Raw genomic sequence first — 24,484 nt, 5'->3', positions numbered from 1 at the left:
CTGCCTGCTAAGCATGCCAATCATTCGACTCCCCCGATAATAAGCAAGCGTTGCCTTACCGTGTCTCAATTAAGATTACATACCCAACATATTTGTTTGATTTTTCTTCGTTTCATGGCAAAAGGACTGTTTTATTTAGAGTCCATGCAACCTTCGCTTTGGGTATTATGTCCATGCCCCAACATCGTGAACTTAGCAAGGGTTAACTGGACCGTGGACTCGACATTGTTCGGAGGGAACTAAAACTGTGGCAAGACAGTCCAGAAATCGACGTTGATTTACTTGCGGCTGGCACATATCATCACATCAATATAAATAGCGCGGTGCACATTGCTTAATTAATCTAACAGTTAGTGTACAAAATCAGAGGACAGAAATCTGTAGTAGCACAGCAAGTAGCCCATCTGGATCTGGTCAAATATCTTCTACCAGCCGAGGGCCCTTGGCCCTGGGCAATTACACTGTTCAGGAGAGGTCATTATCCGGCCTGCATCTTACAGGCATTTCCACACAACACACGCCCAACAACATGCCGTCTAGCAATGAACTAAGTCTTCTAAAGAAAAAAAGCAATGAACAAAGTACTCATCTCGTAACGAGTAAAAATTGGCATGATAAAATTACATGTCTAGTAAAAGAAAATACATTCTGCGACAGCAATACAAAATCTTGATATACTTGCTAGCTACTTTCTAGGCAGTCTTACAGTGCGAGATTTTTTTTTTTTTTTTTTGGCCTCTGTGCAACAAACATCCTACGTTAATCACGTGAATTCCATCCTTACCAACGATACAACTCAAAAAATAAATTCTACATAAAAAGATAGTGGCTACATACAATTGATGTACACGAACACCATTTACAAAACGAGAAACAAACTATTTCTCAATACCCTGCTGCAAGTACTGAATCAAGTCATACCCTGCGGTAGTCCACTTGTTGTAAGCATCAGCACATGTTCGTACCATGAAGTTAGCGGCCTCACGTTCATTCATCTCTGGATGAAACCGCTTCCGAAGATTATTGATAGGATCTCCCCTGCTAAAGCAAGGAAGGCCACTGTCAACCATCAGGTTGACTGTACTTAAAATCCCATTCATATGCCTCCTTGCTGCTAGGTATCCTTTGACACACAATCTGAAAGCGAAATACTCAAATCAGAACTACTGTACATATCACACAAAAAAAAAACACAAACTGGTGGTGGGAGAATATCTGAGTCAACTAATCTTAACCAAATTTCAGAAACATAAAGAGTCAGAACGAAAACAAACTACTGATCAGTTGGTTCCTATCATGAATGCATGAATGTTTGCTCCTCAGTTCTTCAGTATGACGTCCACCCACAATCATGTTTAATCATTTTATTTTTTTCCAGAGGTCAATAGCTCTCCTTAGCTGATTACAGTCCAGACCAGCTAATCAGCAGTTTTGGGTTCACAATCACCTGCATAAGTTGGTACTTTCACGGCCAATATTGATCAGTATTTGCTCACAAATTGAAGGGAAGTGCAATATGGAGTCCGTGGAGAAAATGGTTCGATCAAACTATGATCAACACTGAGGTTATTTTGTCTTCCAACCATCATTATTCATAACAAGCTAGTAGGAACAATTAAGGTCATGCTTTACCACCATAACAGTAAGTTAACTGTGAAGGCTGTGATGCAAATAATTTTTTGTAACAAAATAAGTTGACCAATCCTTTACTTCCCCTAATATTTTCTCTAGCTCCCTTTGCTGTGCTCTCACACATCTGATACTAAAACTGAATGGTGGCAAAAGTGTATACAAGTGCATTTATTACTAAGCATACCAGTAACTCTAGTTCATTAAGTGTGCAATTTATGCCCACCTGAGAAATTGGTTCCATGTATCACTCTTCATAGTTCCAGATGGATCCAGCAATTGAGTCATCTCGTGGCTTAGCTTGAAATGTGCGCTCTCAAATCCCATGTTACCTCCAGGTGAAATCTCCAAAATAAAACCAAAATCAATATGAACTAATCTCCCATGGCTGCATAAACAAGGTGATGGCTAAGTTGCATATTCTAGATTCAACCATTCATTTAAAAAAACTTAGTGTGTCATACCTATCAAAGAGAAGATTGCCATTATGCCGATCCTTCGGTTGAAGGAGTAAGCTAGCAACAGCATATCCAGCACTACTGATCATAAACATTTCTCGAGCAGTTTCAAAAGAAGGTGAACCTACAGGACCATAATCTTGCTGAAATATCTCTAATAAACCACCATCAGTTGTTTCACCCATTTGATTTCTACTCCGAGTATCTGGGACCACCTGCAGCCACCTAGGATTAATAGTGGAAACCAAGAAACTAGCCAATACCATTAGGTATAAAAGGAATATTCTAACATATCAACAAAGACAACGCACGCTAGCATTACTACCGATGCAATGATATGCAGGTCTCCAGTGTATACGAGAGAGAGAAAATATTAGCGATGCAAATAGGAACTCTACTGACTGAGCTAAAGCAAAAACATTGAGAAACAGTGCAGTAAATCTTTCATGACTATAAAAACTAATACTTAAAAGTACTGAGATCGACCACAACAAAAATAAAATCAGTACATTTGGCATCCTACCATACATCTCAATCATTCACCAATATCAAAGGCTAAACTCGAATCTCAGAGATCAAGTAATCCTCAAAACTTTGTATTTTTTAATGGAATATAAATGTTATTGCTGGGGAGTAATTTATAGCTTGGTTTGGTTGGTAGAGCCTCCAGCTGAGAGGCAACCCACCTGGGGTCAAACCCAGGTCCTCACAAGTCATGTGAGTACCTCCCTAAAGGAGGTCTTCTCCACATGGTTAAGTTTTTTTAATGTCACGACAGAAAAAAGTGGAAGTACCATGTAGTATAGTTTACTTATCAACTTATTTAACACTTGAAGGGAATTTTTCTGCTCGAAGTTACTAAAACTTTCATCTCTTGGGCCCTTGCACCAAATCTTCAAGATTTGACAGTGCACACCTCACATTTGAGTGGAAACAAAAGGCAATTACACAAATGATTGTTGCTTGGTGATTCCATAGGCCATACAGGTTAAAAAAAAAGTTGTGAAGACATGTTCACCTCAATTATGCCTCGGCCTGGCCCAGTAGGCAAAACACCATACGGAAAAAGATACAGGTTTAATCCGACAGCTTGAAATACATCCCTTAATAGAGCAATCACTTGCAGCGCCAGCACATCTTGTCTACAGTCATCACCAACCTGTCATATCAAAGAAACCAGCTAGTGTTCAGCACAGTGGGTGAGATTTACTACTAATCTAGCTAAATGAAGAAAATAGGACTGCTACACTACAATTTGGAGTAAAATCATGAATGCACAATACTTTTTTATAGGCTTAACGTTTGGTGCCTTCATATGGTCAAATCTGTCAGTAATTTTTCTAGTAAACTACAAAGTTGGTAAGCTTATAGTTCTTTAATAGTATACTTAATATTAATTAATAATATCAGTACTTAAGAGCATGTTCTTGAAGATAGAAAGATGAAATGAGGTGTTGTGGATGCTTTCGTGGGCCGCACCTATTAGGGCCACAAGAAGAGACAATGTCCGCCCAGCTCCCACAACAGGCAGGAGCTTGTTAGCCCCTGGATCTCCAGCACGGGTGAGCCGACCGCTCACTGACGTTGCCGACCACACACTATGGCTAGAGGTAGAAGAAGGGAGGAAGAACAGAGCGCATACACACAGCACAAGCACCAGCGTTGGCCGGAGCTCTGCAGAGGAGACGACAAAACTGAACTCGCTAACTTTACTGAGTTGCAATGGGAAGCTATATATACAACTCTACCCATCTAATCCTAGTGCACAGACGTGTCAGGCTGCCATGCTGCTACAGTGACTAGATGTGACAGCAGGGCTGACTTTGGCGCCTGCCCCTACTGTGGCTACAGTGCGGCGGGTGAGCCTTTCAGCGCCTGCCCCTACAACGGCTACAGTGCAGCAACAGGAGAGCCCTTTCGGCGCCTGCCCCTGCCGCGCCATACAGAGGAGAGCAACAGATTACTTAACAATTCTTCCCCTAATCATTCTGCTAACCCTAGAACCTCCACCATGCCGATCATCTTCTTCAGCTCCAGTGAACCGCCGAGCGGCTTGATGAGGAAGTCCGCGAGTTGCCGACCAGTTTCGGCGAACTCGATGACGATCTGCCCTCCATCGACAGTCCCTGAGGAAGTAGAACTTTGACGTCGATGTGCTTGCTCCGGTCGTGGAGAACGAACCAGATTCTTCGCGAGGGCGATGGCGGGCTGGTTGTCCATCAGTGCTGGTGGGTACGCTTTCACACCGGTCAGCTCGCCCAGCAGCCAGCGCTGCCACACAGCTTGGCACGCCACTGTGGCCGCCGCCACGTACTCTGCCTCGCACGTGGACAACGCCAGCACCTTCTGTTTCAGCGACAGCCATGAGATTAGAGCCGACCCGAGGAAGACGAGCACACCAGAGGTGCTCCGCCGTCCGTCGATGTCCCCCGCCATGTCTGTATCGCCGAACATAGTGAGCTGCAGCCCACTTCCGCCGGTCTTGGGAAAGATGATCCCCAGATCCACCGTCCCCTTGACGTACCGCAGCAGCCACTTCACCGCAGCCCAGTGATCCTCTTGGGGATCCTCCATGAAGCGGTTGACGTAGCCCACGACAAACGCAATGTCTAGCCTCGTGTGGACTAGATAGCGCAGACCGCCGACGATGCTTCCGGTAGAGTGTTGCATCTACCTTCGTCGCGGTATTGGCCTTCGTCAACTTCAGCCGCTCCTCCATCGGAGTCACGCACGGCTTGCACTCAGCCATGCCGCTCCGCTCCAGCAGCTTCGAGGCGTACGCGCTCTGACCGAGCAGTGAGCGCCTCCTTCCCCTGTCTCACCTCGATGCCGAGGTAGTAGGAAGAGCGCGCGAGATCGCTCAATCAAAAACGAGCCGCCATCTCGTGCTTGAAGTTGTCGATGTCCTCCGCACGCGCCCCGGTGACGATCAAGTCGTCCACATACATGCCGACGACGAGCTCCTCCTTCCCCCGTCGTCACGTGTAGAGCGCGTGCATGGTTGCGCACCAGCGTGAACCCAAGCTCGCTCAGCGTGGCGTCAAGCTTGGCGTTCCACACTCGTGGAGCCTGCCGCAGCCCGTAGAGCACCTTGCGCAGTCGGAGCACCCTGTGCTCCGCTCCCTTGATGGCGAAACCCGGAAGGTTGCCTGACGAAGACCGTCTCCGCCAGCTCGCCAGTTGAGGAAGGCCGATTTTACTTCTAGGTGATGGACGCGCCAGTCCTTCGCTGCCTGCCAAAGCCAGCAGTAGTCGGATAGACTCCATGCGCGCTACCGGCGCAAAGACTTCTTCGAAGTCGATGCCCTCGCGTTGGACAAAGCCTCGGGCAATGAGGCCCGCCTTGTGCTTGACAATGGCGCCGCGCTCGTCCCGCTTGACCTTGTAAACCCACTTCAGACCGATCGGACGACATCCTGGAGGTGGATCGACAAGCTCCCAAGTCTCGTTTTCCTCGATCGCCTTCATCTCCTCCAGCATCGCCCGTCGCCAATTTGCATCACGCTCGGCCAGCGCGAACGTGGGTGGTTCCTCTGCACTGACGAGAAGCAGCTCTGGGTCATTGAGCAGCCAACCCGCTAGGCCTGAGGACCCCGTGCCGCCGATGATGTCGTCCAGCCTACGGAACAGCACCTCCTCACCGTCGTGGAAGGCATCCACGAATTCGGTGATGTCGCTTGGAGGTGAGGCGAACTCGATCAGGCGTCGATGGAGTCCCCTGTTCCGACGGAGTGGTCGGCACAACACTTGGAGTGCTCGGCACCCCGACTGCAGTGCTCGCACTACTCCTGGACCGCTCGTCACCCCTCCCGGAGTGCTCGAATCCAGTCTTGGAGTGGTCGGCACCACTGCAAGACCTCTCGGCTCCGCTACGGGAGCGTTCGGCACCCGTCCTGGAGTGGTCGGCACCACTGCAGGACCGCTCGACACCACTCCTAGAGTCCTCGGCACCGCCCCAGGAGTGCTCGGCTCTGTTGCTGGAGTGGTCGGCACCTCCTCTCCAGCGTCTCCACCACCGTGGATGACCAAGTGCTTGACGACGAAGGTGCTGGTGAAGCCGCCAGCTTCCCCCGTGCCCGGACTGTCCCAATCCCAGGCCGCCTTCGCATCGAACATGACGTCGCGCGAGACAACCACCTTGCCTCCGCGTGGGTCATAGAGACGGTACGCCTGGGTACCTTCCTCGTAGCCCAGGAGCACCATCGGTGTGCTCCTGTCCTCCAGCTTGGTGAGGACCGGCTTCATCTTCCTGACGTGGCTGATGCAGCCAAATGTCCGGAGGAAGGACACGCTCGGCTTGCGCCCATACCAAGCTTCGAACGGCGTCACGCCCTTCAGGGCCTTTGTGGGCGCGCGGTTGAGGATGAACACCGCCGTGGTCATCGCCTCACCCTAGAACCTTGCTGGCATGCTCTTGGCCTTCATCATGGATCGAGCAATGCCGACCATCGTCTGGTTCCGCCGCTCCACCACGCCATTCTGCTGTGACGAGTACGGCGCGGTGTGGTGTCGCACCACACCCTGATCCGCGCAGTACGCAGCGAACTCCACCGAAGTGAATTCGCCGCCCCGATCAGTCCGCAGCATGCGCAACTTCTTGCCGCTCTCAGCCTCCGCGCGCGCCTTGAACTTCTTGATCACCTCCGCCGCCTCGTCCTTGCTCGTCAGGAGTTGCAGCCACATATAGCGACTGCAATCATCCACGAGCAGGAGGAAGTACCGCCGACCACCGTTTGTGGCTGGCGTGATTGGCCCTGCAGAGATCGCCGTGGACGAGATCGAGAGCGTCCTGCCGCGCGATACTTGGCCGCCTTTGGGAACGGCAGCCTCCTCTGCTTCCCGACCAGGTAGTTGTCACACAGCTCGCCTCCGTGCTTGATGTGGGGCAGCCCTCGGACCATCTTCTCTAGCCAACCGAGCGCGTCGAAGCTGAGATGGCCGAACCGGACATGCCACAGCCACGGCTCCTCGGTGTACCGTGCTGCCAACACACCGGCTGCTCCACCTTCAAGTCGAGCAAGTACAATCGATTACGTGAGTGTTTTACCTTCGCGAGAAGACGCCACTCCCGATCCCGAATCCCGCTCTCGATCAGTACCTCGCATCCGCGCTCGTCCAGCTGTCCGATGCTGACGATGCTAGAACGCAGCTGCGGGATGTAGTACACATCCGTCAGCACACGGTGCTCACCATTCTGGCACCTGAAGATGATGGTGTCGCGCCCTCGGATTGCCACACTTGAGCCGTCACCAAACTTCACCATGCCGGTCACGTTGCCGTCGAGCTCGGAGAAGGTTTCCCTGGAGCCCGTCATGTGGTTGCTGGCGCCGGAGTTCAGGTACTACCGCTGCTCCTGTTCGCTGCCCACACGTCCGAGGTGGACTTGGGCGCGCGGTCCGTCGAGGTGGACAACCTTCAGAGCCTTGCCGTGCCCTTCCACCGCCATCACCTCTCCCTTCTCCTTCGCCTCAACGTCGTGCAGTGCTCAGAACGTTGCCATCAGGAGAGTAGCCTCATCATCCTTATCAGCCTGCGCTAAATGAGCCTCAGTCTTCTCCTGCTTGCGATTTGGGCACTCCTTTGCCCAATGGCCCTTCTTCCCGCAGCGCCGGCAGGCGTTGGGGTCGACCTTCTTCTTCTTCTCCAAAGAAGCCTTGCCGCAGCGCTTGCCATCGCCACCGCGGCTGGAGGAGGCTTCCCCGGAGTTCCTCCGGGCAGCCCACTCCTCTGTCAGCAACAGCTTGCCGCTGTCCGTCGTTGCTGTGGCCTGCTCCATGCGCTCGTCCACCACCCGTAGACGGCCTGTCACATCCTCAATGGTGAGGGTAGACAAGTCCAGCATCGTCACTATGGAGAGAGCGATCCGGATGTATTTCACCGGCACGGAGTGGAGGTACTTGGAGACGACCTCTTATTCGTCGATGGTGACGCCGTGGCTCCTTAGCTTGATGATGCGCGACTGCAAGCGGAGGGAGAAGTCCTCCACCAATTCACCATCCTTGAACTTGAGGTTGGCGTACTCCTGCTCCAGTAGCTGGGCCGTCGCCTTCTTTGCGCGGTCGGAACCGACGCGCATCGCCGCAATGGCCTCCCACGCCTCCTTAGCAGAGTTCTTCGCTCCCAACGGCTCCCTGTACTCCTCTGAAACAGCAGCGAGGATAGCCTCCAACGCTAACATGTCTTCTTCGTTGTCGGTGCCCTTGTCAATAGCATTCCAGAACCATCAGGCTTTGAGCTTGACCTTCATGGTCACCGCCCATTCGCCATAGTTGGTGCGAGTCAGCGTCGGCCAACTAGTGCCGCTGAACCTCCCGCACCGTGCGCACGACGACCTCCTATCGTGGCTGGGCAGCCACAGCAGTGCCGCTACTGTCGCCCATCTCCAAACCGTCCGTCATCGCCAGCGGTTAGTCCAGCGACGATGCTTGTACGGCTCCGATACCAGAGCTTAGCTCTTCCTTATTGTCAGTTGGCTAGGATCATTAACTTGAGGGATAAGTTAGTTCAGTTTGTCGGTGAGACACTGAGTGTTAGATTGGATTGTTAGGTGCCAACTCTATATCAAGGGCTTTGGCAAAGAGTTAATCTAGCATAACAGAATCCAAGCTCCACCTAATAACTGTTCAGAGCCTCTAACGAGGGTGAACACGCTCCATCTTTCGGCTAATTCCAACCAATCCACTAGCCATATCATGATTCATAAATGATTAAAAGATCTCAAGAAGTAAAGGTTGTTTGTGCATGCTAAAAGGAAATTATAATTTACCTTAAAAATACAAGCCTGTGGTTTTACATCATTTGGGTCCCCGTCACGGTCAACAACGTTAAAAGTAATCATTATTGGAACTTTTGCAGCAGACTGGAGAGGAATACCACTGTCCAACTGTATACCCCGTACTAACTTGTTTGTTGCAGTAGGTAGGTAGAGGTCATCACCTGGAATCGAAATCTTCTCCAGTTCCCTTCATGAAAAATATAATAAAAGTAAGTTCTCAATTCTTTTCTTTTCGAAACATTACAATAACTCTAGAATTACCTTCTTATACCCGCTCTCCGCTCGTCCTTGGGAAGAGGGAAAAGAACACCAGAAATAGAGGTCACTTTGTCAAAGAAATCAAATTCTCTTTCAAACATGTCACGAGCCTCTGGAGTGAAACTCTCTATAATTTTGTCCTTAACAGCAGGAAGCAAGGATTGGAAAGCACTGCCCTGGAAAGAAAAAAATAATGAAACATGAACACTATATTTGTGACACCAATGTTTTGGCCTCCTGGGGTGCCTCTTCACATAGAATGAATCTGAAATAAAATAGTATACAAAATTAAAACCTTTTCCAAATTTTGATATGTTCCCTTTAAACACACCTTGCCTACCACAACTCCGAACATAACATGAATTGAGTCAAGAAAACTTCAAGATAGTACTCTCTCCATTCCAAATTATAAGATGTTTTGACTTTTCAAGACACAGCTTTTGCTATGCACTTAGATATACACTATGTCTAGATTTTTTTTTTTTTTGAGCAAATACACTATGTCTAGATACATAGTAAAAACAATGTATCTAGGAAAGCCAAAACGTCTTATAATTTGGAACGGAGGGAGTACATATAGGTATGTATGATCAATAAAAAATACACCAGTGCAATCGTTATGCTTATTTTCACCCACCTAAGTTAAATTATTCACTCCATGTTTAAATCTCTTACTCCATATGCATAATAGCATTGCATCATTTAAATGTTCAAGCCCATCATTTATGGACCATCACAGGCCGTGGAAATTAAAGATGATTTAATTAATTTATTTAGGGTCAAATAATCTTTGACTGGATATGAAGGGCGGGCCTGGTGCAAGCGGTAGAGTCTTACCGCCTGTGACCGGAAGGTCCCGGGTTCGAGTCGCGGTCTCCTCGCATTGCACAGGCGAGGGTAAGGCTTGCCACTGACACCCTTCCCCAGACCCCGCACAGAGCGGGAGCTCTCTGCGCTGGGTACGCCCTTTTTTTTAATCTTTGACTGGTTATATCACCAAGAAGGCAATGATACTCAAGCATTATTATGGCTCAAACTTTATTAATGAAGTTTAAGAAAAGGAGCGGAATGGAGAAAAACATTACTTCTTTTGCTAATGCATATTTTGATACGAAAAAGGAATGAAAAATCCATCTACAGAAAAACAAAAGATAATACCTTCAGAGCGGCTGCATCTTTCTCAGATTCATCAACGTATTCTCCCTGCATTTCAAGTTCCAGACCAAAAAATCTCAGTGAAAGAATTTCACATAAGTAATAACTTACATGATCAAAAAATATCTTCTAAAAATGGGGGGAAAAGAGAGGACATGGTAGAAGATAAATAAATTTCACCTGCAGATGCCATATTAAGATATGAGCAAATATATTACTTCTTCGAGTAGCTCCAAGCAAGTATCCTTCAACCAGTTTCTGATTGAGTTAAAAGGCATGAGAAATGAGATACATGTAAAAAATTATTTAAGAAAATAATATGGCTTCTATGAGCAATGATAAAGCAAAAGATGTAGACTGAAGTTCTATGTGTACATTGATGACACAAACATGCATATCACTGAAAGAATTCTCACCCCTTCATCATATCTGAGAGATTGTACCAACTGTGGCATAAAAAAGGTAACAGTCTCAGGGGGGTAAGTCTCCAAGACACGAAGGACATAGGCCATAACACGTGGATGTCCTTTATAAGGAGGAGTAAGAAACTCCAATGCCTGTGTAACAGAACATGGAGCCCAGTGTGGTAGTTGCTGTAACAGCACTGAATTTTCATCTACTGCCTTTGGAGTAATGAAAAAAGGTAATGCTTCAGGAATTGTACGAAGCTCCAGTAGTCGTGTCTATAAAAGAAAAAGCATATGAACATCAACCGGCTTTATCAATGAAAGAAAGCAGAAGTTAGAAAGACGTCAAATATGCATAGTAAGTCACTAAACTCAGAAACCACTAGTATATTCCTACAGGACTATACAAATCTCTACACACGTACTGATGGAACATGATGCAAAGCAAAGATATTATGAAACAGAACTTGCATGCGAAGAAAACAAAAAGAAACCTAGCACCAATTATAATATCTGAAAAGATAGCAGCTCAGGAAAGAACTATACTTGTACCAACTATGTGATCTCTTGCATGTGAAGATAAATAAATAAACAAAAAAAAAACTAGTAGCAATTATAATATCTGAAAAGGTAGCAGCCATAGGAAAGAATCATACCTGTACCAGCTGAGTAATCTCAGATTGCATTGTTGCATTTGTGGGAAACCTCAAAGGCATAGAAAGAGCAATTCGAGGATCAACAGCAAAAGCAGTTCTGACATGATCAATCCATTTATCCAAGCTGATTTTACCACGAAAAGTCGTCGTATCTCTGGCCACAGATAACACGAGACGCATGTTAACTCGAACTCAATAGGACCCAAAGAAACGGAGGAAGATTGACAACTCAAAGTAGGGTAGTTACTTTGTATTTATTGGTTGTGCCCAGACTTCAAGTCTGTCTGCCTCATTCTGAGAAAGCGTCAGAAGTAACTGTTTACGCTTTTCCCTTGCAGTTGCATAGTTGTCAACACAGCCCCAGACAGGATGTATCTGATCTGCCTGCAACCAAAGAAAAAAAAATGGCAGAGAGAAAGGTTTATAATTTCAAAAAAATATATATAGGAGATGAGTGAGAAGAGACACATTTCTCTGAATTGAGGATGAGATCAGAGAAATAAATGGGAAACAAAAGTGCTGTTCAGTCATATACCATATTAGGTTCACCTTCACGTCCCTGTAACTTTGAAACAGAATCGACAGGACCACTGGTGTGCCCATTTTGTAGAAAATGGACAAATACTGAAACTGATTGAGCTTCTCTCTGAGCATAAGTTTTGTTTTGAGATTCATACCACTCAGGCGCATAAGAAAACCATCCCAAAGCAGCACTGAAAAGACGGGACAAAAAAGGTACAGTAGCAAATCAAAAGAAAACAAAGAAGATGCAAACTTGCAGCCGAAACAAGCATGAAAATTAAGAAATAATTACATACTCTACTTGACAGTAAGAGATAGTTGAAGCATAATTACTCCATCGGGGTAAAGGAGGGAAATAAACATTACTCCACCTGTGTTGTTTCAACATTGCCAGTCCCAAACCCAGATGGAGAAAGAATCCCTTCCTAGAAAGAGGGAGGGTTGTGATAGGCTTGACAAGCCAACATAAACACCCAGGCACCCAGCCAAACCACTCATATGGAGATGAAACACAAGAGAGAAGTGTTTTCTCTCAACTGCATGTCTAAATTAAAATGAATACCATTTAAGTTTTTGTTAACTTGTCAACTGCAAGCCTGGTGCAGTGGTGAGAGCTGTCTCACTTAGTCACCAGGTCGTGGGTTCGAAGCAGCCTCTCCGCAGATTTTGCGGGGGGAAGGCCTTGCCTCGGTTTTTCCCTTCCCCAGACCCCACTCATGTGGGAGCCTCCGGCACTGGGTCTGCCCCTTTTTTTTTTTGTCAACTACCAGTTTTGGTGATTGGTAATATTACATAGATATCCCTTTTGACTAAACCACCAAATTACTAAGAAATCACACTCAAAGTCCAATAGTTAACTATTGAGTTATGCAATTAATTTCTTGCAAAATTTGTATTTTTTATAAAGTGCCACAAACATATAGTTTTGATATATAATTTTGTGAAAAAAAAAATTCTGTCATTGTAATTCAAGATTTTATATAGATGAGCTCTTCCTTTTGTTTTACCTTATCATTCAAAATATCAAGATTTTACAGATGAGACATAGAAAGCGATGTCAGAAAGATTGTAGCATGCATATGATGAAACATCGAACCTAATAAACATAATTATATAAGGACACAGAAACAATGAAGTGAAGTAAATTTTACCGGTATACCCTGTCCTCTAACAACTGAAGCCCCATATTACACTTCTGCAAGTTAGATTGAGACTGGCATGAGCAAAACTTCAATCCAAGGAGCATCGCAGTAAAGAAAGTGCCAGTAGCAGCAGGATGGTGAGAAAAATGAGCTGGAGACTTCATTGTTCCTTGTAACATCCGACCTAGAAGTAGAAGTTGTTCAATGCTGTCATGCCGAACCACCTGCCAGAATGGCACTTGTATAAGGCTGTGGAATTAACTATTCTAATAACAGAATCAGTTGCCAAAATGTGTACTAGAATGCAACCAATGTGCAAGCCACTACACTTCCAAGACTAAAAGTACCCCTACTTTGCTCCCTGAGTTCAATAAACTCTTCTTTGCATCTCATACACTGTAAGAACCTTTTGAAGCATTAATTAGCTATTAAGCTGCATTTAGTCAATTTATTATGAAGTTATTTATAATATATCACAGAGTGAGGTTGAACCTGTATGCACAGAACAGAAAAATTCAGACACACATAGACAGAAGTTCTAGAATCTAGACAATAAAACAACTTTTGAATAAGTGATGGTAACAAAGAAGATAAAGTACGGACAATTCAGGAAGAACTTTGTTGTATTATTTGGTTTTCTTTTCGTTTATGTCACCCCTTAATCCCACACTCCAAAAGATCACGAAACAAGCTTAAGAGAAGCAGTATTGTATAGATCACAATGCCCTATTCATTTTCTTCAGTGCAAAAACCTTCCACGCTCCAAACTAGTATGCAACAACAAATCGAATATGCTCAGAAAAAACAGAAAAAAGAAAGAGAAAATAAGACAAGGTTGAACATCTGTTATTCTGTTATGTGCAAACAACAATTGAAGATATGTTGCATGCACACTAGTACCATAGTTTTAGCCATCAAAAACAGTAACAATTCATAACATAAATGAAGAAAAGGTGAGATTATAACCTCAAACCGATCAATAAAGAAGCCAAGCCAGAGTCTATGGGCTATTATTGCTTCCACTGGGTCCTTTTCTGGCGGTGGCTCAGGCTCACCAGCGATAAGGTGCGGCCTCAATTTTGCATCTGGGCCACAGTAATTCATATCGGATGCAAACAATCCACGCTTTGTATCTATGGTCCATAGCCATGCATCAACAAGTTCCGCAAGCACAAGAGGGCCTAAAGAAGGCGCAGCCGATACTAGCCATGTCCAGATGTAGATTCCAGTCTCCATTGCATCAGGGGTAGAAATATAAGCAGGACACCAACATAGAAGCCGTATAAGCTGAGAAAACCCTTCCAGATTTGCTCTAGAATCAGACACCTACATGTTACAATATAGAAAAGTAGAATTAATCCAGAATTAAGGAAACAGCAGGCCACCTAGGTGCAAAAATGATCTTACCATATGATCAAGAAGCAATGCTGTAGCTTGAGAACATGTTTCACGAAATTGTGAATTATCTATTGGTTGTTTCTCCTGCCGCAACAACAAAGTTCTGAAGAAGGCTGACAAACTTGGAGACAAAAACTTCATCAAATGACTGATGAGGATGCACAGATTGCGTGCCAGGAGGAGACATGACCATGTTTACGCCTCCCATAGTACTAAAAAGCCTTCTCATACCAGCAATCTCACCAGCATGGTTGCACTTCACAGTTGCACTCACTACTGCAGTAGATAGTACTTCCAAAGTGAAGTCAGGTGCTTCTTTTTTGGCTCCCGCTGCTGCTGCTGCAGAGTCCATAACTGCAGGAACATTGGCCGTCCTAATACCGTTCCAATCATTCTTTCCACTACAAATACGTATCTCAGATAAAAGTGAAACAACATCTGCTGTATGCTGTGTTCTTTGTACTCCACTTGGCTTGCAAAAATTTTCCTAAAAAATGCAATCAAAACCCTATTCAATAGATATATCAGGCATTGGGTGGAAAACGAAAAGGACAAGTTGGAAGTATAAACTTCTTATGCCAGCATAATGATGCATGTGGCATAAGTTTGTGCTATAGACGTTTAAAAGAAAGGTTGATTTGAATGTGCGGTAATTCCTCACGGAAAATATAGAACACAAAAACAATCAGGCAGTTTCTTCTCCGACCATTTCTGTTGAGCATACATTAAGATGTGTATATCATTTGACACAACAGATGCCAACAAAGGACAGCTTTTGGTAATAAAAAATGGGATGATAAGCTACTGAACTGATGCAGTGATGCACCACTTAAGTAATCTGATGCCACTAGTGAAAGGTTATCTTCCTTATTTTCTGCCAGTAATACAGACAATGTTCCTTTATCCTACACTATATGTTATTAGAGCCACTCTGAAAACTCTGTTGATTAGATAACCAGACGACTTATTTCCATTCAGCATTGGAATGGAAAGAGAAACCCATATGCACTAACCAAAAGTCAAAGCACAAATTTCAGAGATTATTCTTGCAAAATGTTCAAGCAAACAACATGCAAATGCTAAAATATGTAGCAAGTTATTTTGAGTCAGCAAAATTATTTTCATAGATTTCTACTGATACGAATGCTAACCCAAAGGAAATAGTTTCCCAGGACATGCCATATCCAGCTAAGATAATCTGTCTTAAAAAGCAAATAGCCTCTAACAGATCACCAGGTACTCACACACAAGAAAACACAAACACAATAAATTTTGGTGGCTGAAATGACTTAGCCTTTTCTGATTTTCCTCCTAGCTTTATACAGTGCTGAGACAACGATTGTGGCTGTGATAGCCTCCTAATTAGAATATTACCCAAATAAACAGCCTACTACTCCTATTATTCCATGCTCAAATTAAGCTAAACTAAAGGCTATGCACCTAGACACAGGATTATTTCCAACATGTCTGGCAACTGCCTCCAAAACAATAATAAATTTTGTGAGTCTGTGGTTTTGTAAGAGTTCTCACCCCCTTTTTCTCTTAATATAATGATACTTGGCTCTCCTACGTTTTCAAGGAAAAAACAAAAAAAAAATCCTTACCAGATAGCAAGAATTTCCACTTGTTTATTACTGAAGGTAGTATCAACAATTGAAAGTTACAACAACAACAACAAAGCCTTAAGTCCCAAACAATTGAAAGTTACACAGGAGGAAAAAAACAATCCAGGAGATCATTATGCAATGCACGCACAGTCAAACAGTTAATCAAAGTAGCAGCAGATCATGACTAAAGAGCACAATTAAAGAAGAAACAAAATGTTCCAAATGAAGTCAAAAACATACTGTACAGGAAATCTAATAAAGGGGAAAGGATCTACATGATAAGCAAGCTTAACCTCAACCAGACAAGCAATCGGAAACCTTAACATTGACAGGACAGTGACCATCTACCAACAGGAAATAAAGCATCAGCCTCACACAAACACAGAACAACACTGCTGGAACAGAAGTCTGGCTGAATAATATTGTTATTCATTAAACCTGTATAAGGCCTTGAGTGGTACACGGAGCATACGAAAGAGCACTTGTCAACCATTCCCTAGCAATCTTTTGATACAGTGAGCGTACAGTTGCAACCCAAGCAGGATCACTGACTGGGCCAGAAGTCAACTCATTGTGAACAGAAATAAGAAGTAAATCCAAGCATGAAGAGTTCCAGAGGACCTGAAAATTCAGAACTAGTCACATCAGTGTCTCAAATCGATAAAATCAAAACATGACAAACCAAATGAATGGGTACCTGTGGGAACTTTTCCTTCAGCTGCGTTAACAGCTTAACACTTACATCACGAACATGCTCATCTCTCTGGGACATGCTTTTTATCAGAAAGCAAGCATGAACAGAAAGAACTGATTCTCTAACATCAGCTCCTTCACCTATGTCAGATATGCGATCCTCCTGGTCACCAAAACAACAAATATAATCAATTTGCACAGTTAGAAGTTACTGTTTATATAGCTCTAAAATGGATGTCAATAAATGAATACAACGCATTGGCGATGAATGGATGATGGAGTATCTCCTAGTTAAACAAGCAAAACACAACGGAATTTCATTGTGCAAATAAAATCCAAAACAGACTGCAATTATGGAACACGTGATGCATGTTGTCAGTGCCCAATTTATAAAACACTTTGTTCATGGACGAGGCATTTACTTATGAGGCATAATTCTTTATTTCAGATCAACAAAAGTAACAATTCGAAAATTTATAATGTATCCTTTTGCTATAACACATTTCCTAACAACTTGAAGCTCAATAAGAATCCTTGATATGAGCACCTACTAAAACTATCCAGACAACAGCAATGACCTCTAGTATAGATACTGTTTTCACATACAAAATTAAATTCAACAGAAAATAACAGAGTACATATTTAGGGGCTGTTTGGTAGCCGGCGTTGTCCAGCTGCCTGGGTCAGGCAGTGCCCAGGCATTCGATTTTGGACGCCTGGGGGGCAGGATTACATGCCTGGCCAGGCATAGCCTCGGAGGCCGTGGTCCAAACAGCCCCTTAAACACAATGGCAAACAGGGCATGCCTGGCCAGGCATAGCCTCGGAGGCCGTGGTCCAAACAGCCCCTTAAACACAATGGCAAACAGGGCTTCCAGTTTCCTACATGTTTCAAAGTAAATGATGGGATACAGGATAGTGTAACACATGCCAAATATGTTCCAACAGACTGCTCAAGTGAGGAGTGTACCAGCCATGACAGCACTGTTTCAAAAGCTCTATGCGCAACTGCCGTCAAACACTGAGTTACCGCCGGTGTCAAGTTTGGAGTGAGCAGGTATTCAAATACACAACTGAAAGCACTATTTGATCTATTCAATGTAGATGTAGCCAAGAGTATGCCACCATTGCAACTAAAACGCAGTATCTCCAGGAAAGCAACTGCAAGGAGGTACGTAGCTTTTACCCCTGAAAATAAAGTAAACAGGATTAATGGATACATCAACACAATTTCATCTGCCCAGTGCCTACTGTACCACTTAAAGACTGGCACGAATATGTCAATACCAACAATCCAATCTAGTTCTAACAAGGGAAATGAATGGACAAACAATTATCTTTTGCTTTTCTTTTTGCGTCCAAAAGATACTAGGTTTTCCCTGTTTAAGTTGTTCCCCAACGAAATCCATTTGTAAAGAACAACATGCAACAGATAAAACACATTAGGCATATTGAAAAATGTGAACCTGAGGGAACATGTGCATATTTATTTGCATGACTATTAGTCTGAAGTTTACAGACCTCATACAGAACATTACAGTTAAGGACCTACGTGCTATAAACTTCATTCTACACATCGATGTATTTGAGTTGAGTTGCAATATTGTTCTTTTCTCCAGAATTAAAAAAAATGCTAAGCACTCATGAGAGGATAAAAACTGACCTGAAATAGTGTTCATTGCCGCTGCCTCAACTCGACTTCCCAAAGCAGCAGAAAGTGCAGCTCTCTGCCCAACAGCAGAATTTTCATTACCATTACCACGGCGACTACCTGGGTTGTGTAGCGCGTTTAACTCTAGCTCATCTTCAAGCCATTTTACAGAACTAACAACCTGGAATCAGTAAAGCATAAAGGATGTTAACATTGTATTAATCACAGCAAGAATACTGGCCATTTGCACGAAGTGATGAACAACGGATTATTAATCATAATTACCAACTTCTAATAAAAGGAGGGAAAACTTAAGAATTGGTAATCCAAGAATTCTTATCAATTATTATGGAAAACATCATTATGCTTTAGCAGATGGCACTTTGAAAGTTCGAAAAGGGAGCAAGACAAGTGACTGAAGTAAAGCTGAACAAGATGAAATAGCATAGCATTTAAATATTCATATTGGGTGGACCTCTTGTCCATCCAAAGCAAGTGTAAACTGTAATAAATTTTTATCTGAAAAAAAATTATGGTCCATGACAAATGGTGCATATCAGAAAGCATGCTGGCTGCCTGCAGCCAATATGGCTGAACCACCTTCAAAATCAAGTTCCGGGTGCAGGCCTGGTTAAAAAGGTAGATCGGGCTCATTTCTCAGTTTCATAGCAAAGGCCAAAGGGGATAAATTGAAACTTGGACAGTTGGAGTAAACATGACTTTTTCCGTGCAATGGAGATGGTACTGGGGTTCATTTGAACCAGCATGTAACAATAGAAGATATTTTTTACTTATGTGACCCAGTATACCTGTTCTGTTAAATGCTCCTATCCAGAAAATATGATAAAACAGACCTTTTTACTAATGTAGTATTGGTTTAGGCCAAGCTACATTTGTCCTGATGTAATTTCAACAGAACATGAAAACGACTCAATGTAGGGACTAGGGAGCATAAAGACCAATGACAAAAGTACAGAGTATGCAGGTTTAAATTAGGGGGCATAAAAACCAATGATGACTGCTCTGCCACCCTCATTCAAAGCCAGCGTTCACCTAAAACACTAAAAACAGTCAGTCATCCCCTGTTTAGCCAATTATTGGGCAATATGGCTATCTAATTAGCCAAATGGTTGTTTAAACAGGCTAAATGGCTGTTAAAAGAAGACGGTTGGCCACTGTCTAGAGTTTAAATGGGCATTTAAGCAAACAATGTTCAAAGTACAAGTTATGTTCACTGGTGCCAGGAAAGGAAGTTCAATTTTCTAATAACAAAGCAAACAAACTGTTTCTAGCTCTAAGCTCCGAATAACTTACCAGAGGAGGTGTTCCTTGCGCAATACGTTGCACTGCTACAGACCATTGGCTGTTCCACATGTATGGTCCAGCTACAGCTTGAAGGGCTATAGCACTGCTGCTTTCCATTGTACCTAATGAAGTGGAAACTGATTTTGTAGGTGCCTCATTATTCTGTATGGGTGGAGCTAGCCCAAACAATACAATGTAGAACCAAAGGTTTCGGAATAGTTTCAATAATGATGGCTCAACAGTGGACACTGGATCAAAATCAGAACATATTTCAGCAACTGCGGGAAGTAACGGACCCATCAAATCAGCACCACTCCTGCATTAATGAAAATTTATATCAAAGCACACAATGTGTCAGCCGACTTTGTTATGAGTTATGACAAATAGACAAGCGTGAGACATAAAATCATGTAAAACAAATGAAAAAATGTACCAAAATCATGCAACACACAGAACCAGATGATAACATGCAGTAACATGAGTTAGTTCCTCAATCTGCATACTAACCGTTTACTCTTCATTTGGAAGCTAACAAGACAGCCTTTTCTATCTTTCGGTTGTCAAAGGCTAAGGTGGATGTCCTTAAAGCTTGTCTTGGATTAGAATCTAGACATCATGTACAACTTTCTTTGAAAAGTCAAACTCGCATTTATTTACTACTTTGTGGTTTTGCTAACCTCAATATATAGATCTAGCAAAGATCACCACAATAACTTGGCGTGCTAGAAAACAGAACATTCATTGAAAAGTATTCATGCAAAATCACAGATGAACAAAGGAATGTGCTCAGGATTGTTCATTCACAAAGCTTACATAGATAACGGTCTAATCAATATTATATCTCTGCCTTCAAACTTTTATCATAGTATGTTGGTTGAAGTAACAAAATAACACAATCATTTATATGCCAAATCTACTCATGTCATTTTTATGTGATCAGCCAAGATATTTTCAAGGTGACTGAAACCAGGCAGTACAGTTCTGGAGTGGAGAATGTAAGATGTGGTGCAATGGCAGCACTGCACATTACCACAGGCAAAACTATAGCCTGCAAAGGTGGCCCCAAGGCAAAGCAGCAGCACCTCGGTGGCAACAGATGAGGGCAGTGATTAGTTATTCACAAGCTTTCCACTTAAGCTGGTATGTCTCAGGATTTGGTATTAGTTGCATGCAGATCTCACTGATTGGTAGATGCACATCATATGGTAGTTTCTATCTTAATAGGGACCCTATGCCTGTTTAAAAGTCTGTCATTATATTCATTAAGCAAGAGTTGATCGAATAATTTGTAGTTTTCCTCTCTTCTCCAACTTGCCTCAGCCTAGGTAGATACCATGGGAGAAGATACCCTCTGGATTTACACCCAACCTTACACATAACAAGTTTAGAGAATCGTTTTAGGCGAGAGGTGGCACTTCATAAGATTTTTTTTCCCATTCTGACAGAGAGTCTAGCAGTAACTAGAGTTCAGATCGATCACCATCCATAAATTGTTGCTTTCATACAAATAAACTCAGGGCACACAAATTAGACTGCAGACATAACAGGAGTTTGTTTGCATCCAGCAATTAGTTATATAGGCCATTTTTAAGACCTAATGATATTTGAGCTCCATAGAAAACGTACATGATAGATAGAAACTAACAGCACAACATCTCTTACCTCCCGCTTTTAGATTCAGCAACTAGCCCCACATCTGAGCACAGAGACAGTAACCTATGACGATAATCAGACCTGAGTTTTGTGCTTGTGAGGTTGGAAGCAACAAGCAGAAAGCCTGCAGGAAGAGTCTAGAACGTTGTTTGGCATAGTTAGCATGGAGCATTGAAAAGAAGTCAAAATCACACTTCATATGATAAACATATAGAATCAATTTTTTTACAGAACTCATCACATACCTCTGTTCGCTCAGTTGTTGCTTCTGATGGCACTGTATTGTTTTCTGAAGCCCCTAGAGCTTTAACTTTGTCAAGATAGCTTCTTGTCATCAAGACAATACTCTCACGATATGATTTTTCAAAACCCAAGCACGCAACACGAGATATTGCATCTAATAACTGCAATATTGTAACCAAGTGAGTGCCAAAAAGAATGCCTTTGTTTAAAATGCGAAGTAACAAGAAAAAAACAAAATTGTAAAGCCAAAATATGTAACTGAGTAGAGACAAAGTGTCATACTCGTAAACGCAATGAACTTGGAGATGAAGCATCACCCTCTTCTAGATATTCGATGAAAAGGGGTAAAATCATGTCCACAACTTCCCATTTTTTCAAGCAAACACATAACTCAGCCAGAAGGCGTATGACATTAAGTCGAATAACTGGAACTGCCTCTTTTCCTTTGCCATCCTGGAACAGATTGAGTCAAGTAAACAACCAAGACAAAAATCTAACTAATGCTACTGCAATGCATATGTTTGGTCATTTCAAGTAGTAAAGTGAGGTCATAAAATCTGCCAGCAGCTGGTAAGGTTAATTCTGCGACAGAACAAATGTCCCAGTCCGAACCATAGAAGTGAAGTTAACTTTCAGAATTATCTCACCCCAACCAAAATCAATTTAACAATCTGAATTGCTGTGCTTGCAATCTGCAACCATGCATAACGAGATGGACAAGAGTGTGCTGGATCTGCATCTGCTACGGCAGATCGAATTGTCCAAATCAAAACAAAGACCAACTACATGATAGCTGACTCTGCTTGCAGCTTTCGTGAAACTGGAAAACATTATCGTAAAATAAAGCCCACAAATGCATCAGGTCACAACACTGAAAGTATCAACAGATGTTACAGATGGCATTCTACAGCAGCATGGTATTTTCAAATAGTTAAAAGAGTGCTGCATTTTTAGCAAATTTACATAATTATACATGAGTTGGTCCATCTATCCATTCACGCAAAAACTTTGCACTATCAGAACACCCTCTGCTTAAAAATCGGATGTTCCATAATAATCACTCAAGCTCATGGTATAACAAAGTGTTGTTTTAAATACACCCTACAAGGCAGATTTCTGTATTGGAATATCCAAAAAGATCTCGGACGCACTATGGCATGCCTAAAAATGAAACAATGACTGGGATTGCACCGAGAAAAATATTTCACGAAACGTGCAAGAGCAACATCTAGTTACGTTGATTTGTTGGTACTGTCATAATTTATAGTACAGAAAAGATCCTGGGTCACAGGATCACAGCAACTCTTCCTAGACCACAAAAATTCCATGAGCTAACTAGTAAGAGAAAAGGGGAATACCTCCTCCTCATAATCATTCCGCTCACGAACATAAGCAGCTAGACGCATAATGAATGTGTCAACAAGGGCCCTATCCTTTGTCCAGCCAAACTCTATGATCTCACAGCTCAACTTCACCACTGCTTCAAATAGAGCCCCAGGGCTACTGCCTGCCATGTCAGCCTGCATCAAAATAATGATTTCATATTAAACCACACCCCATGAGCACAGAAGTTTCTTTAGTCCAAGCAAGACACATGCCTGCGAACACGTGCTCACAACAAGCGGTTTTAAGGGAATCAAAAGCACCGGCAGGAGTTGGCCCCCACGTGAGACAGTTATCTGGCTGATCCCATTGAGCAGTGTACAAAATAGGTCCTCACATATCTTCAGTTTCCGCCAGGATGACAGGATGCATGACTTCGTAGCCTCGATGAACCAAGCTAGAGTCTGCTGGAGCATATCCTTTGAAGACTTGCTATCAGTGTCCATGGTGGAAACGCTTCGCACTAGCACCACCACTGCAGCTTGGCAACACATCAATTTGGTGTTTATCCTTGCCCTGAGCTGTGCACCCTGCTCCCTCCAGTCCCGCTTTCTAATCTGCAGGCCATCACCACAACATTGAGCAAAGCACAACAAGCATCAACACACAGAGGCACAAACGAAGGGAAGAATCTCACCTTGAGGAAATCCGTGAGTGATCGGACCTGTCGTGCAGCAGCATTCCTGACCTTCCCAACCTGCTCGGTCTCAAGACTACCCTCGCCCCCAAGCATATGTACGATCAGCCTGAATGCGACTTGCTTCCGCTCCAGCTCATCGACCTCCTCCTCCTCGAACCTCCGCACCACCTCCATTACCCCTCCGTTCTCCTCGCCCGCAGCGTCCTCCCCCTTCCCCTTGGCCCTGGTCGGCGCCTCCTCAGAGCCAGGAAACTCGAGGAGCAGACGGGCAGCGATGGGCGCGGCGTCAGCAGGGAGGAGCGGCAGGGGTGCCGCGGCGGCGGCAGCGGAGAGGAACGCGCGGGCGAGCGGCGCGGAGGCCGGGTCGGCGACGTCGAGCGCGGCGAGGACAGCGGCGGATAGCGCAGAAGAAAGGGCAGGGGAGGATGGGGCCGCGGCGAGGAGCGGGAGGAGCCTAGAGAGGAACGGCGCCGGGGCGAAGGACTGGGGCCAGAAGGCCGGCGAGAGAAAGGCATGGGACGCGAGGAAGGATAGAAGTGGGGCCGGGGGCGCCGCATCGCCTCCGGCACCGGCGCCGCCCGCCGGGAGGAGGCGTGCTAACGCGAGGAGCGAATGGAGGTGCGCCCTCGACGCACGCTGCGGCGCGGCGGCGCAGCGGGAGGAGAGCCATGCGAGCTTGTCGGCGAGGAGGAGATCCGGGTGCGCGGCCACCAGGTCGCAGAGCTCGTTGAGCGCCTCCATTCCGGGGGCGGGAGGGGTCACCGCGGCGGCAATGCGGTGTCAGATCATGTGGCGGATCGGGGGACGCCGACGCGGGCGGGGCGGAGATGCGCTCCTCCCTCCCTCCCCCTTGGTTTTTCCGTTCCACTGACGCGAGAGCAATTGGTGGAGCCGAGGACCGGGGGAAGCC

The 24,484-nt window shown here is 44.5% G+C and overlaps 1 protein-coding gene across 1 annotated transcript; it reads right to left on the bottom strand.

The window, feature by feature from the left end:
• Positions 1-597: 597 nt before the first annotated feature.
• On the bottom strand, positions 598-24,484 carry LOC136521075 (phosphatidylinositol 4-kinase alpha 1-like). Its single transcript, XM_066514797.1, is given in 27 exon segments — positions 598-1,137; positions 1,856-2,017; positions 2,094-2,302; positions 3,106-3,246; positions 8,854-9,049; positions 9,124-9,296; positions 10,279-10,323; positions 10,456-10,533; positions 10,692-10,958; positions 11,339-11,492; positions 11,586-11,722; positions 11,874-12,051; positions 13,012-13,226; positions 13,969-14,328; positions 14,410-14,484; positions 14,486-14,887; positions 16,446-16,628; positions 16,705-16,863; positions 17,670-17,887; positions 18,363-18,531; positions 19,665-19,971; positions 21,318-21,445; positions 21,554-21,712; positions 21,834-22,004; positions 22,910-23,071; positions 23,150-23,491; positions 23,572-24,484. Coding segments are annotated over 27 exon segments (5,793 nt in total). The 5' UTR covers positions 24,316-24,484; the 3' UTR covers positions 598-878.

Source organism: Miscanthus floridulus, chromosome 2 (assembly GCF_019320115.1).
Source record: "Miscanthus floridulus cultivar M001 chromosome 2, ASM1932011v1, whole genome shotgun sequence".
Classification (NCBI taxonomy): domain Eukaryota; kingdom Viridiplantae; phylum Streptophyta; class Magnoliopsida; order Poales; family Poaceae; genus Miscanthus; species Miscanthus floridulus.
The sequence above is the reverse complement of the archived record's forward strand: the minus strand, read 5'-3'. Positions and strand labels throughout refer to the sequence as shown.